Source organism: Xiphophorus couchianus, chromosome 2, assembly GCF_001444195.1.
Source record: "Xiphophorus couchianus chromosome 2, X_couchianus-1.0, whole genome shotgun sequence".
Lineage (NCBI taxonomy): Eukaryota > Metazoa > Chordata > Actinopteri > Cyprinodontiformes > Poeciliidae > Xiphophorus > Xiphophorus couchianus.
The window spans coordinates 25,145,679-25,162,007 of record NC_040229.1 but is presented as its reverse complement, the minus strand read 5'-3'; the positions used below and the strand labels follow the sequence as shown (position 1 = coordinate 25,162,007).

General features: G+C 42.6%; 2 protein-coding genes and 1 long non-coding RNA gene across 3 annotated transcripts; 1 reads left to right on the top strand and 2 right to left on the bottom strand.

The window, feature by feature from the left end:
- Positions 1-212: 212 nt before the first annotated feature.
- On the bottom strand, positions 213-8,037 carry LOC114134352 (potassium voltage-gated channel subfamily A member 1-like). Its single transcript, XM_028000900.1, has 2 exons — positions 7,364-8,037; positions 213-6,714 (listed from the first exon to the last, which is right to left on the bottom strand). The coding sequence occupies exon 2, from the start codon at positions 6,437-6,439 to the stop codon at positions 4,964-4,966; it is 1,476 nt and encodes a 491-aa protein (XP_027856701.1). The 5' UTR covers positions 6,440-6,714; positions 7,364-8,037; the 3' UTR covers positions 213-4,963.
- LOC114134361 (uncharacterized) lies at positions 7,691-13,136 on the top strand. Its single transcript, XR_003593375.1, has 2 exons — positions 7,691-7,834; positions 9,315-13,136. It is a non-coding gene; the product is annotated as an uncharacterized LOC114134361 (long non-coding RNA).
- LOC114134359 (shaker-related potassium channel tsha2-like) lies at positions 9,921-15,986 on the bottom strand. Its single transcript, XM_028000915.1, has 2 exons — positions 13,582-15,986; positions 9,921-10,394 (listed from the first exon to the last, which is right to left on the bottom strand). The coding sequence occupies exon 1, from the start codon at positions 15,041-15,043 to the stop codon at positions 13,604-13,606; it is 1,440 nt and encodes a 479-aa protein (XP_027856716.1). The 5' UTR covers positions 15,044-15,986; the 3' UTR covers positions 9,921-10,394; positions 13,582-13,603.
- Between the last annotated feature and the right edge of the window lie 343 nt (positions 15,987-16,329).

Sequence of the window (16,329 nt, the reverse complement as noted above, 5' to 3'; positions counted from 1 at the left end):
AAAATCAACAACAGATTAAAATGTTTGAACTCGCTCGTTCAGTACTCCATGAAACCGAAACGGTTCAAAAGCGAAAGTTAAACTTAACATGACCTTCATGCCGATGATGAGCGTATGCAGGCTTCTGACCCCGAACTGAATCCACGAATTTGAGAGTGAATTTACCCCCACCGGCCAAGCCCCAAGCAGAAATGATCGAAGCCTACACGAGCTGATCCTTAAAAATTTATTCAGGTTAATGGAAGATGTAGTCAGAGGTGATATAGGAAACAGAAACATAAGAACTTAGGAACATAAAACCCTTGCATAGATCACAGACCATGCCTTTTGTCATCATCTGACAAACTGAACACATTCCAGCATAATCCTTGGTAAACACAACATGACAATGACAGCTGGATTAAATAACACAGTTAAGAGTTTGGTTTGCTTTGTGGATGGAAAGAGGAGCAGAATGCTTCGACAGTCCTTCGGCGCTGCGCTCCTCGAGAGCAGGTAAATGTGCGATCGGGACAGAAAACACAGATTCGTAGCCATCGTACTTCCTTAAAACAAACGGGAACTCCTGGAGCAAGGTACACAACACCCCAACAGATCAATTCAGTTCAGTGTTTCTACAGCAGGTGAAAAATAAATAAATAAATAAATAAATAAAAAGCAGTCCAGCATCAACACTTTTTAAAACCCAGAATGCCCTGAAATCTGAACAGAGGATTGTGTGTTTCACATGTCCGCCCCCCAACATAACACACTCACAATACAGTATGACTGAGATAACAGTGGACAATGTGTCACATTGAAGAGCTGTTAAGAGTCTAAGAAACTAGCCCTTGTTGTCCTTGCTCACATTCAGCACCGACCTGCACATCAATCCCACATCGGACGCCAAGCTCCGTCCGTCCGGGCGCTAAGGTGCTTTTTCAGAAATCACAACAGCTTTCACGATTGAGTTTGGTTGCAGATGAAAGCAAGGGTTTCTTTTTCCAAAAAACGATGCAACTGTGTCGTAGTTAATCCGCAGCTTGAAAGATAAAGCTCATGCAGTCTTCCATCGCCCATGCAGTTTTTTTTGTTTGTTTGTTTGTTTGCTTGGTTTTTTTTTTAATGTTTTTGCATTTAGTAGGTTTTTGTAGAGATACGTTACAGCAGGAGTAAAGTTTGGTCAAAATAACATGAACAGCAGGAATGATTTCATTTATTTCCTGTTTGTTTGTTTCTTCGTTTTGAAACTAGAATAACAAAAATCAGCTGTGTCTACATAACCGTCTGCATCATCGGATGTACAGGAAGTGATCGTCGTACAGTGATTTTTATTTAACATGGCTTGCTGGAGGAACACATTCTTTTTTTTCTCCGATATATAAGGCTTGTTTGTCCTAAATCAGTCATGTTACAGTGCCACCATACACAAAACAATAAACAAAAAACCTGGAAAATAACGCATTTTACTTCTTTTTCCTAATAATTTCAGTACATGTTGTTTACTTTTCTCTAACTTGTTAGCATCAAAGAAGCTTTTTTTTCCCTTTCTCTTTTGTTTTTGTTTGTTCAATTTGGCTATATTTAGCTCTGATTACATTTGTTTACAGAAGCATATTATCAAACACACACATGTTCAGGCACCTTCTCTTATTTTCACACCATAAACGACCTCAAGAACTTTTCTCTGAGTGCATTGTTGGCTCTACCTTGCAGGTTTGACTGAGCCATTTAGCAGCTTTTTATTTATCTCTCTTTTTTTCTTGTTTGCTTCAATGAAGCCCTGTATGTGTTTCTCTAACTAAAATAATAGTAACTACATCTGAGGACAAACGTCCCGGTCGGTACCAAGTTGTGGTAACAGATTGGTACAGTCTTTAACATGAACAGGTTATATGTTGTCCTATTGCTCGTTAGGATGCACTTTTCATTGGGTAACTGAATGCATAGCACCATCTGTATATGTCCTCTCTGCTAGAAAGATCATCAGTATTTTCTTCATCGCTGCGCTTTTTGTTCCCCCCCCCCCCCCCGTGAAAAATGTGATGACAGCAAACAGTTTTTTTGCAGCTGCATTTGAGGCTGATATAATTTCCTTGTATATTCTATGTTATTCGGTATATACGTCATCCTAATCTACAAAGAAAAGACAAATTGAGTCACGTCCTCTGTTTGTTTTTTCTGTTTTAAACTTGTAATAAGTAGGACTTTTCACTCTGCCTGAGGAGGACGCTCTTCAAAAGTACAGTACAAAGATCTGTTTCAAACAAAACGACAGTTTCCTACACCGAGCCACCTTCCTGCTTCCAAAAAGAAAAAAAAAGGCATTTAGAGCGTAATTCGTCGCGTTTCTGCTTCAGATTGTGTTGTGACAACAACACAACAGTGGTAGTCTTGTACTAGCACCACAAAGGATGGCCACTGCACCAGCAGAAACAGCTAAGACATTTGAGTAGCACTGCAGTGCAGCTTTTTTTCTTTTTTTTTTTGTCCCAAGGATCTTTGTTGGGAGAGTGTTAAATAAGAAGAAGGAGCGTTACAGTACAGTACCGATTCTTACTACTCCATGGATGAACTCCTCCCAGTACGGAGAGCAGACTGGTGTACAGTAGCTGCAGAGTTTCAAGCACATTTTGTACCAAATCTGCTTGCTGTTCTCCTGTGAGCCAGCACTGTGACAGAACATATCAGAACCAGTATTTAAAAAAAATTTTTTTTCTTTTTCAGCAATGGAAGGAAGCGGTTGTGCAAAACAGATGGATTGCATTTTTTTATTTTTTATTTTTTTTGCCGTGCATTACAATGCCCCACGACTGCTGCTGCAATATGGCAGCTCTCAGCTTTTCTTTTACACAAAACGCACTCAGCTGTTTCCCCTGTGACGACACTTCACTTGACATGGCACTGTTTCAAATATAACTTACACTTACAACAGTCAGTGGAGAGAGAGTCGCGCCGTCTCTACGAACTCCATACAAACAAACGGGCTGATTGTGCGCAGCTTTTAGTGGAAAAAAAAAAAAAAACAAGAAGCAGGATTGCAACACCCTACTTTCCCCATACATGTAAGTGCTTCTGTAAAAGGCTTTGCTTTGGGACTCTCACATTCAATATTGCATGACTGCAGTTTACACTTAAGGTTCTATTTTTTGTTATCTAACTATATATACTGTATATATATATATTTTTTGTAAGTGTATGTGCATGTGTAGGTATAGGTATTGGAAGCCCTGCATTGAAGCCTTCAGCTCCGCAAGTTTGCAATGACCTCGCTGAGGTAGAAACCCTGAAAGGATGCACGGTGCACAAAGAAGTAAAACAGGAGTGGATGAAGACTCTTTCTTTTTTTTTCTGAATGAATATGGTAAACATGCAGAGAACAATCCATTGCTGCTTAATGGCATCATTAAACGCATGCCAGCACGAACATTTGGTTGTGCACGTACCACAGTCACCTGCTGTGTGAACCTCACTTCATCTAGCATTCACTAACATCACACCCGGCAATGTTTGACACTGATATACACCGGATCTACCCAAACACCGTTTGCACACTGAGGCACTTTCACTGATCCTGTTGGTGGAAGGGATAAAAGGCACTGGAAACTAATCTCAGAATACGTCTATGAAACATGATTCTTCTCTGTGGATTCGTTTTCTTTTTCTACTAAACTTTGTGGTTGAAGAAAGAAAAAAAAGAAATGACTGAAAATATATATAAACTGTTTTTGTTCTCCAAGAACGTCCATGCACTCCTCTATTGACTAATACTGTAACTGGTGCTTATAATGATTATATGCATTTTCCAATATTACTTAGTAACTTTCTTAGTCTACTTTTAAATGAGAAACTCCGCAGCCTAACAGTTGGATTTCTGTAAATCTGATCACAATTCAGAAAGACCCAGATTTTTTGATTCCTTAAGTGTCCCCGACGACGGGGAACTGCGAAACGCATGAACCGCAACAAGCCGTATACATCATGCTGTATACATCGTACATTAAATATACCAGGATACAGAAGTACCTTAGTAGTTAGGCCATGATGCAAGTTACTTTTTTTTCATGCTATGATCTCATTTATGCACTGTTCCCTTAAGAGTTAACATTCAGTTTGTATACTTCTAAATGATTAGCAGTTCAAAAGAAAAAGAACTCATCCAGTGCACTCTGTATGGCAACATAGGGAGAAGTGGGAAATGGAGGCAGACATCCAAAAGAACATCCTTTCCCCTACTTTGTGACATATGCCTCATGCATGCCGGTATCAAATGGAAAGTCTCTAAAATCATGCTCGCATGAAGCTCACTTTTACAAGTTGTGCTGTGATGCATCTAAAGGGCATGGCATTGGATCACTTGGTGATAACACAATTACGGCAGCTGCTGCGTGAACAGCAGCATTGCAGATGTCCGTGAAGCAAGCAGTTCACCATCTGTTTACATCCAAAAACACGAGAGAAGAGCAGTCTTCCTACTATAAGGTGCTTTGCTGAGTAGCAGATCCTTTGCAGGGGGAGAGGGAAAGGGGTTGTGGGAGCGGGGAGGCGAAGGGTTTGGGGTGGGGGGGTCATCTACCTTCTTGGCGGAAACCACCTGGCTTAGAGGCTTGAATGTCTGCAGTCATTTCTGGTGCATTGTGCAGCTTGCTGATCAGTTATCTGTAGTGCATGCATAAGATTTTTAGTTATCACACCATCATCTGACGAGACAAGGTGTGCTCTGTGTCCTCTAAGGAGCTGTGTATATGTGTAGTAATCAATGTTTCCTTAACATTATAGTTATTGGATCAATAAAATTAATTATTCTATCTACATTGGTATATACTGTAACAACTGTGTATCTTTTTCTTTTCTTTTTTTTTTTCCGGCTGAGGATAGTTGTAGGCCTAATGCCAGTAGAGCGCTCTGGGAGCTAAATGAAGCATTCCTATCAGATGGTCTGCTCCCCGTGTGACACAAACGACCAAGAGTTCCTAGCTGATGCCTAAACATCTGTGAGCAGCTTGCTTTTGTTCACACAGTTCTGAGTGGTGATAGTGCAATTTCCAGTTCTAAGGTTCGCCTCCCTAAAGTTGTCGATGCTATTGTTGATGTCTCCGTCAATCTCCATGTACTCTGACTTGCTGACGGTGGAGGAGCTACGGCGGCTGGAGTTGGTTTCAGACGGGATGTTGGGGTTGCTGACATTGAGAAGCTGGGCCTGCTCCTCTCCCTCCGTCTCTCTGTGGTAGAAGTAGTTGAAGTTGGATACAATGACAGGCACTGGGAGGGCAATTGTTAAGACTCCAGCGATCGCGCACAGAGATCCGACAATCTTGCCCCCGATAGTGACTGGGACCATGTCCCCGTAACCCACAGTTGTCATGGACACGACAGCCCACCAGAAGGCGTCCGGGATGCTGCCGAAGTGAGAATCCGGCTCCTCGGCTTCGGCGAAGTAGACGGCGCTGGAGAATAGAATGACTCCAATGAACAGGAAGAAGATCAGTAATCCCAGCTCTCGCATGCTGGCCTTGAGGGTCTGCCCCAGGATCTGAAGTCCCTTGGAATGTCTCGACAGCTTGAAGATCCGAAACACCCTGACCAGACGGATCACCCTGAGAATGGCCAGAGAAGTCGCTTGCTCCCCCACCCCTTCGTTTTCTGGGTCTTCTGCCAACTCGGTGCCGAGTGTAATGAAATATGGGATAATGGCCACAATGTCAATCGTGTTCATCATGTTCTTGAAGAAGGCCGGTTTGCTGGGGCATGCCATGAAGCGTACTATCAACTCAAACGAGAACCAGATTATACAGAGAGTCTCAATGACAAAGAAGGGGTCAGTAAGAATATTTGGTTTGTAGCGTATTGTAATGTTCCCGAATGTCTCGATTCGACCCATCGGGTCTTCTTTTAGCTGTGGTAGAGTCTCCAAACAAAATATGACAATGGAAATGAGGATCACCATCACAGACACAATGGCGATCCCTCTTGCGGGGCCTGAGCTTTCTGGATGCTCAAAAAGAAGCCAGATCTGACGCTGGAACTCCTTCTCAGGCAGCGGACGCTCTTCCTCTCGGATGAAACCCTCATCCTCACGAAACCTCTCCATCGCGTCCACTCCCAGCTCATAAAATTTTATTTCTTCTGAGAACATATCCAAGGGCACGTTTACCGGCCGTCTTAGCCGGCCCCCTGACTGGTAGTAGTACAAGATTGCATCGAAGCTGGGCCGGTTCCTGTCAAAGAAGTACTCATTTCTCAGGGGATCAAAGTACCGCATCCGCTTTTTGGGGTTACCGAGCAAAGTCTCTGGAAACTGTGACAGAGTTTTCAACTGTGTCTCGAACCGGAGGCCGGCTATGTTGATGACCACTCTCTCGCAACACTCGTGGTCATTGTGATCCGGGGGGTAGGTGTCCTGAGGGTGTCCCGGGACGGCTGAGGTCTCGTCCATGTTGTCCCCCGCTACAACGGTCATTTTCGGGGGGAAAGAGGTGGAGGAGGACGCAGCGGAGCAAGAGACGGAGCAGGAATCACGGAGGGGTGTCCGTTAGTCTGACTGGCCAGGCATTCACGGTTGGGAGAAATTTTTCCACTCCTCAGCTTCCCACACCCCACAGATCGTTGGAGGCGTCCCCGTTGCGAGTGGGGGGGGCGGTTGGCTGCTTTGCCTCAGTGCGGCTCCACTGCGGCTCTCGCTGACTTGACCATTGCAGCTCCCCAGTGCATGTGAAGCAGTCGCTGCTGCTGCTTCTGTCAACCAAAGAGAGAAGGAGGGAGGGATGGAGGGAGGGATGGAGGGGATAATGGAATCAAACAGCCGAGATATTTTGCTGGCTCAGCACTTTCTGCAGTTTAGTTATTTATTTATTTAGTCATCTTCTTCCCTGGGGGCTGCAATTAGAGCAGTTAGTAATGATGTCAAACACATCTCATTCAACAAGAATTTCTCAATGCTGTTTCAAAGAGGGGAAAACATTTTTAGCTCTATGTGCAACTTCGAAGTGCCTGTCCTTCGATTCTCTAAGGTTTTCAAGCCAAAAATGGAAAAAAAAAAAACAACTATTTGTTGTTGCTTTGGTTGGAGAGGTAGCATTGTCCTCATGTCACATCATGTCTCTGCAAGAATGTTTGTTTTAGCTTGTCTTAAGGCAGCAATTTATGCTCCGCCACACTCACCAGTCTGAGTTGGACTGTGACGCATAGCCTTTTATTTATTTTTTTCTTTTTTGTACAGTTTCTGCATGCCTTTAACCCTACAAAGCTAGTGGCAATTTGCAAATGGATAAAGCAAGGGGCACAGCACTGCAGCAGTGTGTTAGTCTTGCAGGGTGGGGGTGTTGGGGAACAAAACAGCTCTAAAGCTCTACATAAACTTTTGTATTCAGTTTAAGAGGCTTACCGTGGTTTGATCTTGAGAGGTCCTGAACAGCTTCGAGCAGAATCATCCAACAGCAGCAGCAGCAGCAGCAGCAGAGGCGTTTAAGGTGTGAAACTTTTAAGTTGCATCAGCCTAGCACCCGAGAGTTCGCGTCATCTAAGCTGCACTCTTAAAATAAGACGAGTCGAAGAGGAAAGCTGTGTAATTTAAAGACGAGAGGTGGTGGAATTTTTTTTTTAAATAAATAAATAAAAGAGCGAAAAGAGGGGAACTGCTATCCTGCGATGCCCCAAGGTTGCTTTGGCAGCGGCACGGTGGTGAGCAGAGCAAACGGCATATGAGCAAACCGCAGGAGGAGATGTTGCGCTGCAGTTCGGAGAGAGATGCATTAAGGGGCAACGAGCGAGCCCTTGGCATTCCCAGACATCCCTGCATCAGCAGAAATCTGCCACAAGACGAGATGACGGGCAGGATGTGCTCCGGCGCAGGACGGTGAACGCGATTTTTTTTCTTATTTTTTTTATTTTTTAAAGAAAGGAATAAAAATACAAACACACACACACAATTAAAAATGAGGGCTGAGAAACAGACGAGTGCGGCATCGACGTCCGCACGGTTTCTCAGCAATGTCAAGCATGTTTGGCTTGATCATTTAACATGCAAGTATAAGAGGAAGCAGGGGGGCCGCGGGGGGAGGAAGGAGGAGGATGAGGAAGGGGTGGAGGAGGGGAGGAGTTGGAGGGTTTCGACGCAATGCAGACCGGCTCCACTAAAGGACGCCGCCAGAAGTTCTCCACACAGCACAAAAACACCAACGCCTGTGTGCCAGCACTGCAGACTGCAAGCACACACAGATCATCCGAAAAGTCTCAGTAGTATGACAGCTCGGATCAGATCTGTGCTCGGAGAAAGCTGGTCAGGAGGAATAAAACATCCTGATTGGCTGTGCGGATGTTGCAGCTGACATTTATACATAGTTGGGTTTTGTTGATACTGACTGAAGCATATCAGTGTTTGTTTGTTTTTATTTTTAAACGGAAGAATATTGATGCATTTCTCGTGAGGATAAAGAAAAACGCTCTGCAGAGGACACAAAAGACTTTCAGGACCACGGAGAGCGAAAATCATGGCTCCTACTCAGAAAACCACAAAATGTTCCCCAGATACATCTGACTCAAAACTTTCTAAACGAAGCTTTAAAACAAACAAACAAAACAAAAATCCACTATGGATCATTTTTGCTAAAATATGTCCACCTGACACTATGACATCACACTGAGGGCTTTTCTTTTTATTATTAAAGTAATGCAAATCAAACGATTCCTCTGTTGTTGTTTTTTTCTTTTCTATCATTTGACACCAAAGTTGTTACAAACATTTACATTATACAGAAGCATCTCAGTCAGTTTGAGCATCATCAAAACGTTAATTTATTTCAGTAATTGAGTCCAAAAATAATTTTTATCTTTAATAGATAATCGATTTACACAACTTGATATTTTCTAGTCACTTATTTAATTTCACAGAGAGACTTGTGACTTACAACTAATCCACAATTCGGCTTCTCTGAAAGTTATTGAATAAAACCAATAAAAGTGTTTTCAATGCCGAAATACTTGGTGTGAGTCACTCAATAATAGAAAAAACTGTGGACTTAACATTTGCCCACTAGAGACTCGTTGATACCACAGGATATTAGCTACAACTGTGGCATTCCTTGCAGTAAGGCACATCTTAACCTTAGCGCTCTTTTCATATTCAGTGTATTTTATTTTGGAAATCAAGGTACTACACTGCAGGTGAAGAACGGAGAGGAACAAAATTCAAATTGGTTGGGGTCCAGTGGGGAGTTTCTGCTGGTTTGGTGCTGCTGGTTTGTTTCCGCAGGCCCAAAGTCAACTCAGTCATCAGGCAGGAAATTAATGATAAGTCCTCATTATGATTTATGGAGATTTCTTGTTTTTTTTGGCAGGACTTGAACCGAATCAAACTGCAGGAAGCACCAACATCTGCTTTAACCATGGCTTCACTGAGGTTGCTTGACCCAAAAACTGACCTGACCACATAGAAAATGTACAGAGAAGACGAGAGACACCAGAGCCAACGATAAAGACAAACTGAAGTCTTTATCAGCTGGGCTTCCTGAACGTGTCAGCAGAGCCACAGACTGACCACCTCCACGTTGCACTGCATCGAAACAGGTGGTCATGCTTATCAGCAGGCTGATATTTCAGTATTAATAATGTTTTTATTTTTGCTATGTAATGTATTTGGGCTATGTGATATTCTTATTTGCTGAGAAAGCCACTTTGGGAGGTTTTGTAAATTATAAGTCATAATTATCAGAATGAAGAGAAATTTGTCGCTTCTTGTAATTAATCAATGTGAGTTTCACTTTCTGTATTGAATTACTGAAGTAAATGAACCTTTTATAATGTATTCAAATGGATCTGTATGTCAGGTTCTTGTTCAGACTGCGATGCACCAGTAGAAATAATAAAACTGGAGTCATGATGATATCTTACTCACAATAATTCCTTTAAAAAAAGAAAAAGAAAACATGAGATACATTCGGATCTGTGTTTAAATTAGAAAAATATATGTCTTTTATTACATTTAAAAAGTTACAGTGAATGCATGCCATGCATGTTGGCACAATACGGCTCCAGGAGATTTTTGTTTAAAGCTGGTTGCAAAACAACAACAAAAACCTACAAAAAAAAGAAATAAAAAAAAATCAAGGTACACATTGCATTACAAGCATAAGAAAGTGACATTTGAATATTACAAAATTAGAATGTATATACATTAGAATTTTCATATAAATTAATTTACAATGCCAAAACAAAATAGTGTTACTTTACACAAATAATGCACATGACGTTTATGACAACTGACAGGAGCTTTTTTTTTCCAGGATCGTCCACTTTAAAGTCCCTGCAGTGCACAAAAGTTCAAATAAAAAAATTAAATCCATGACATTTCAAAGAGAATGCCAGACGTAAGTCTTGTGACTGAAGGGGGAAAAAAGCTTCATGTAGTCTTCTGTCTCCTGCAAATAAGCAAAAGTTTATTCAATTAACTTTGCATAAATGACAGATCATTTCTAGATCAATGCGGATCGTCTCTAACAGTCAGTCAACGCTTCAACAGTGCAAAGATGTTCAAGAATTTGTTCTGCTATTTGCAGATGCATCAATCGGCCACACAGTGGCGCTAAAGTACCACTTATAGGATCAGCACTGGTCGGGTTACGGCTGCGCACTGCAAGATCTCTTTAGCAATATTCATAAAATATTGGGAAATATCAGTGAAACTCATCACTGATTATACATACATAAAAAAGTCAACCTTTCAAAAAATAAAGTTGCAATTTTTCTGAAATTGTGGCATTTGACAGACAAGATATTGAAAGTTAATTTGATTAACGATAATCTGTATTCTTTTGTTTTCTTTGATTATAAATGTTGGTGTAACACAGGTCAGTGAATCTCGTCAGGATTGCAAGCATTAATTACTTTCATGTTACTTTCGTGATTCTGTAATTGATAAACTAATCTACTGTTTATTTTTGGATAAATATGTCCATGTGGCTAGTAGTAGAGGGGTTGCAACTCTTTTATGTTGTCACCCAAATGCATAAAAAGTTTGGAAAACACTTTAAAATAAAAAATAATAAATTACGTAAATAATACATATTCTTGGGCTGGGTGAATTAGATGTGATGATCGTGCTTCAAAAACGTTGTCAGAAGAATTTTAACACTTTCACACCATCCTAAAGTTAGAAGCCTTTGATGCTGCACAGGCGAACGCGTCACATGTGGGAGAGTGATGATGCTGGAAGACGTGCAGGGGAAAACGACATACTGTAACCTGCAAGGGAGCTGCAGTCCCATGCAGGCCCCAAACCAATAAGCTGTGAACTCTTCAATGCCAGCGCTAGGACACAACACTGGCATTGTAGAGTGTGTGTGTCTGTGTGTGGGTGTGTGTGGTACCAGATTTTCATATCCTTATGGGAACATATTTCTGTCTACAATTTGGGGTTATAGGGACCATTGCTCCTTGTGGGGACATTTTCTTGGTCCCCAGGAGGCAAATTGTTGTTTTTGGGTCAGTGGTTAGGTCTGTGATGGGTAGGGTTAGGATTATGATAAGGGTCAGGCTCTAGAAATTAATGGAAGTCAATGTGAAGTCCCCACAAGTGATAAATACACAACTGGGGGAAAAACTATCTTTGTTAAAGGACAGAATTAAGCCGAAAATTACTCACAAACATGGAACGACAGATGGGCAAACACACCCCCACACACAAACACACGCAAAGATAGTTTTTGCCTAACTTTCAGCAACGGATAATAACTTCTATCAGTTTTAGCTAGCAGTAATCCATTTTTTATTAGTTTATTTTCTGCTTTTACTTTTTCCCCAACTAGTCTGGGTCTCATAATTTGGTTTCATCAACATTCTTTTCCTTTTTTTTTTCTTTTCATGTTAATATTTGACGCTGCAGTCTCGAGGAAGGACGCCCACCCTAAAGCCTTGCCCCACCCTGAAAACTTTCTGAACGTCATTCTAACGCCTTAAAATGGCCTGCCTGATACTTAACACCGTAAAATGACACCAGAAAAGCTTAAAGGCACAGACATGACACGCGCTATGTGCCAAAAATGGCACGCTTATTTATATGCGCTGTCATGATGTCATGTAGTTTTTCTAACAATAACCCCACTGTGTGGGAAAAGGGGAGAAGTTACTCAAGCGAGAACGGGTGTGTTTTTAAAAAAAACTCGAGTACAATCATTTTAAATGCAGAATGTGAGGTGTGAGGTTGAAGAATCGCCACATTTAAAAATTAAGTTGGTCTCTTCTGGTCAGTCAAGCTTTTATGCATAAGGGAGAAAAACACAACATTCTGAGTCGCAATACTTGCTTTTGTGTTTATGTATTTATTTATCTATTTATTTAAACCAGTATTCTACTTTTATTTTTTAAAAGTACTTCTTTCTAAATCTCTTTAACTCATTCATGGCCCCGCCCTTAAATCACAAATATTTAGGCCAAAAATTACAATTACAGTAATTATTGTTACTTTTTTTTTTTTTCAAAATCATGGAGATGCACCAATAAAAGGGTGTGGTTTCACATCTGCAATATGCTTCAAAACTTTAATTTTTTTGTTATATATTTGTAATTGACAACATGCACTAGTAGGCTGTCTAAAAAATATTGAGGATGTCAGAAGGTAAAATAATCTGGTCAACAATCGCATGCAGATTACCGCCTCTGAACCTGGAAGCAGATGTGCTAAGGCAGCAGAAGGACATGCTACGCTTGTTTCCTGTCAGCTGTCAACACGGTAACCGAGGCAACAGTTTCCACATGCTCAGGACAATGGGAAAACAACAGATTGGAGAAACATTGCCTGGTCTGGTTTCGGCTGCAGCAATCAAGGCGATTGGGTCAGAATTTGGCATAAACAGCACGAAAGTAACTCTCCATAATGCCTTAGGTCAGCGGTTCGGGCTGCTGCTGGTGGCAAAATGTTGTGGCCAATATTTTCAGGGCACCCTGAAAATACGCTATTAGTACAAACTGAGAATAATTTAAAGGCCACAGTCTACCTCAGTATTATTACGGAGTTCACTGTGTATCCACTGGCCTCCAGATACACCAGGTAACATCTCTGAGATGTCCAGCTGCAAAATCTGCAGCCACTCATGGATGTCCTCATATCAATAAGGACCAAAATCTATGAGGAATGTTTTCAACATCTTGTTGAATCTCTACCATAGAATATAAATAATGAAAGCAGTGCTTAAGGCAAAACTGGCCCAATCGGTGTAACTAATAAAGTGACTGAGTGGAGCTGACTTTATGCAACATTTCTAAGACATCCTGAACTTTTGTAGATTTTAAAGATGCACCAGTGGCTTCTCAGTGCATTCTGCTTTGTAAAATAAAGTACATAATTTATTCTCTTTGTTTTTCTTCCTTTCATCCAAGTAGCTGTAATGTCTTGTAATTTCATAAAGTTGATCTTCAGACACTCGACTCTGTTGTTGATATTTGATTAAGAAAGACAAATGCTGCCTCATGCGCCCCAGTAAAACGGATCTGGAAAAGTCTACGTGTTTTGGAGTTTGTAATGGAACCCCACATGAAACTCTCCCTCGGGCCCCATAAAACCTTGGACCGGCCGTGCATCGTAAAAACCCCTCCGCAACTAAAACTCACCAGAAACAAAAACTTGTCTTGTTTACACATCCGTCAGCTTTCCTGTGTAAGCCTCCGGCTGAGTCGCGTTTGGATGAGTCAGGACCTCAAGGTCGTCGCTCCCCTGATAGGACTCGGTTTTGGAGAGGGACTGGTTACTTTTTGTGGAATCCGTCTCCCCAAAGGAGCTCTGTTGCTCCGGGTGCCCGCAGGTCACGTGGATGTACTGCACATTTTCCTCCTCTTCGTTCTCTCTGTGGTAGAAATAATTGAAATTCGACACGATGACGGGAACAGGTAGAGCTATGGTCAGCACTCCGGCGATTGCGCACAGGGAACCAACGAATTTCCCCCCGATGGTGGAGGGATACATGTCTCCGTAGCCCACCGTGGTCATCGTCACGACGGCCCACCAGAACGCGTCGGGTATGCTCGAAAACGTCGACTCGGGATCCTCCACTTCGGCGAAATACACCGAGCTGGAGAACAAGATAATTCCAATGAGCAGGAAGAATATGAGCAACCCCAGCTCCCTGAGGCTGGCGTGGAGAGTCTGGCCCAGGATCTGCAGGCCTTTGGAGTGTCTGGAGAGCTTGAAGATCCGGAAGACGCGCACCAGCCTGATGACCCTCAGGATGGCCAGGGAGGCCGCCTGCTGACTGCTGCCCTCATGCTCTGCCAGATCCAGGCCCAGGGTGATGAAGTAGGGCGCGATGGCCACCACGTCGATCAGGTTCATGATGTTCTTGAAGAAGGCCGCTTTGCTGGGACAGGACAGGAACCTCATGGTGAACTCAAAGGAGAACCACACGATGCAAAGCGTCTCCACCATGAAGAAGGGATCCGTGAAGGGACTGAGCGCTTTGCTGTCTGCGCTTCCGTTGGCGTGCAGCTCTGGCTCTGGGGGCACCTCTCTAAACTCCGGTAAAGTCTCCAAGCAGAATATGATGATGGATATCAAAATAACCATAACGGACACGATGGCGATGGACCGCGCGGGTCCCGAGCTCTCCGGGTACTCGAACAGGAGCCAGAGCTGCCGCTGGAACTCGTTGGTCGGCAGCGGCCGCTCCTCCTCTCTCGGCAAGCCCTCGTCGTCTTTGTACAGCTCTATGGCTTCCTCCCCGAGTTCATAAAACTTTAATTCCTCCAGGAAAATGTCCACAGGTACACCCACGGGCCTCCTGAGCCGTCCTCCCGATTGGTAATAATAGAGAATGGCGTCAAAGCTCGGTCTGTTCCTGTCGAAGAAGTACTCGTTCCTCAGCGGGTCGAAGAAGCGCGTCCTTTTACGCGGATCCCCCAGGAGCGTCCCCGGAAAGCGCGACAGGGTTTTCAGCTGCGTCTCGAAACGCAGGCCCGATACGTTGATGACCACCCTCTCGCTGCACTCCTGGTCCGCCGGTTCCAAGTCAGCAGCATCTTGTAACAAAGGAGTGACCGTCACAGCCTCTTCTTTATTGTCCTGGGACACCACAGTCATGTTTTGTTGTTGTTGGGTTTTTTTTTACCCCCTCTGAGGGTAAATCCGCCACTCACCTCCCTGGTGCCTGATTTTTTTTTGTCCTCCAAAACCTTATCTCTCATGCGGGGCCTCCACTCCAAGATAAAATCAAACTCTCATTTTTCTTTTTTTTACTTTCCTCTCCAATCGACTTACTTGAGGATAGCCAAAAGTCGTTGTCTGTTGTTTATTTACACCGACCTCTTGTCAGATTAGTGCCTCCGAACTGACAACTTTGAATCGTGCACGGAGATCTCCACTTGCATAAGCAGGACCAGAGGCTCCAGATGGGCTATCATATTCACACCGTTTTAAACTCCAGAGCCCTCCCCGTGTTGGGGGACCGGGTGACACTTGGTGCTGCTGCTGCTGCTGCTGCTGCTGTCCCTCTCCTTCTGTCTCATTTTAGTGAATGCACCAGGATGCTTTGTTTTTTTTTGTGTGTGTTTTTTTATTTAGGGGGGGGGGGGTTACTGATTACAATTTTCCAAATTATTTTGCGGTTTCTTTACAGTGTCTTGCTTCAAAGTCCTCTGGTTTACAGTGCCTTGCAAAAGTATTTATATCTATATATTGTCATGTGACAAACACAAGCTAAAAATAAAATCATGAAAAAGAAATTAAATCCCACGTGGCTCTTTAAAACGTTGTTACAGTTATTATTATTATTATTATTATTATTATTATTATTATTATTATTATTATTATTTTCCTATTGAAGTTTGCAAAATAGACCAAGCTCAGCCAAATTAGATGGAGCGCATCTGTAAACATAAATGGTGACATTTATAGAATCTTGTTAGCTCTGAACTTTGACTAGGCCGTTCTAACATGAGAACACTTTGACCTAAACCATTTCTTTGTACCTATGGCTGTATGTTTAGTGTTGTTCTGCTGAAAGGTGAACCTTAGACCCAGTTTTATGGGGGGGGGGGGGGGGACCCTGAATGTTCGGATAAAGCTTGGAAACCTTAAGCAGGTTTTCTCCTAAAAATACTCTGCTTTTAGCTTCATAGGTCTTCGCATCTACACTTTGGTTTTCACACCACGCAGTGTTTTGCATGTAGACTAAAACGTTGAGGCTTGGACTAGACCAGAACACCTTCTTCCACATGTTTTGCTTGGTCTTTGTAGTTCTGTGCAGTGGAGGGCAGAGAGCCCAAAATTTGTACTCAAGTAAGAGAAGCACTACTTCAGCGTATTTTCACTCAAGTAAAAGTAAAAAGTGTAGTCGTCCAAGAAATTACTCAAGTGAGAGTAAAGAA

What these genes read in the sequence shown, in the direction of transcription:
- LOC114134352 (XM_028000900.1), bottom strand. Translation starts at nt 6,439, where the DNA reads ATGACCGTTGTAGCGGGGGACAACATGGACGAGACCTCAGCCGTCCCG.
- LOC114134359 (XM_028000915.1), bottom strand. Translation starts at nt 15,043, where the DNA reads ATGACTGTGGTGTCCCAGGACAATAAAGAAGAGGCTGTGACGGTCACT.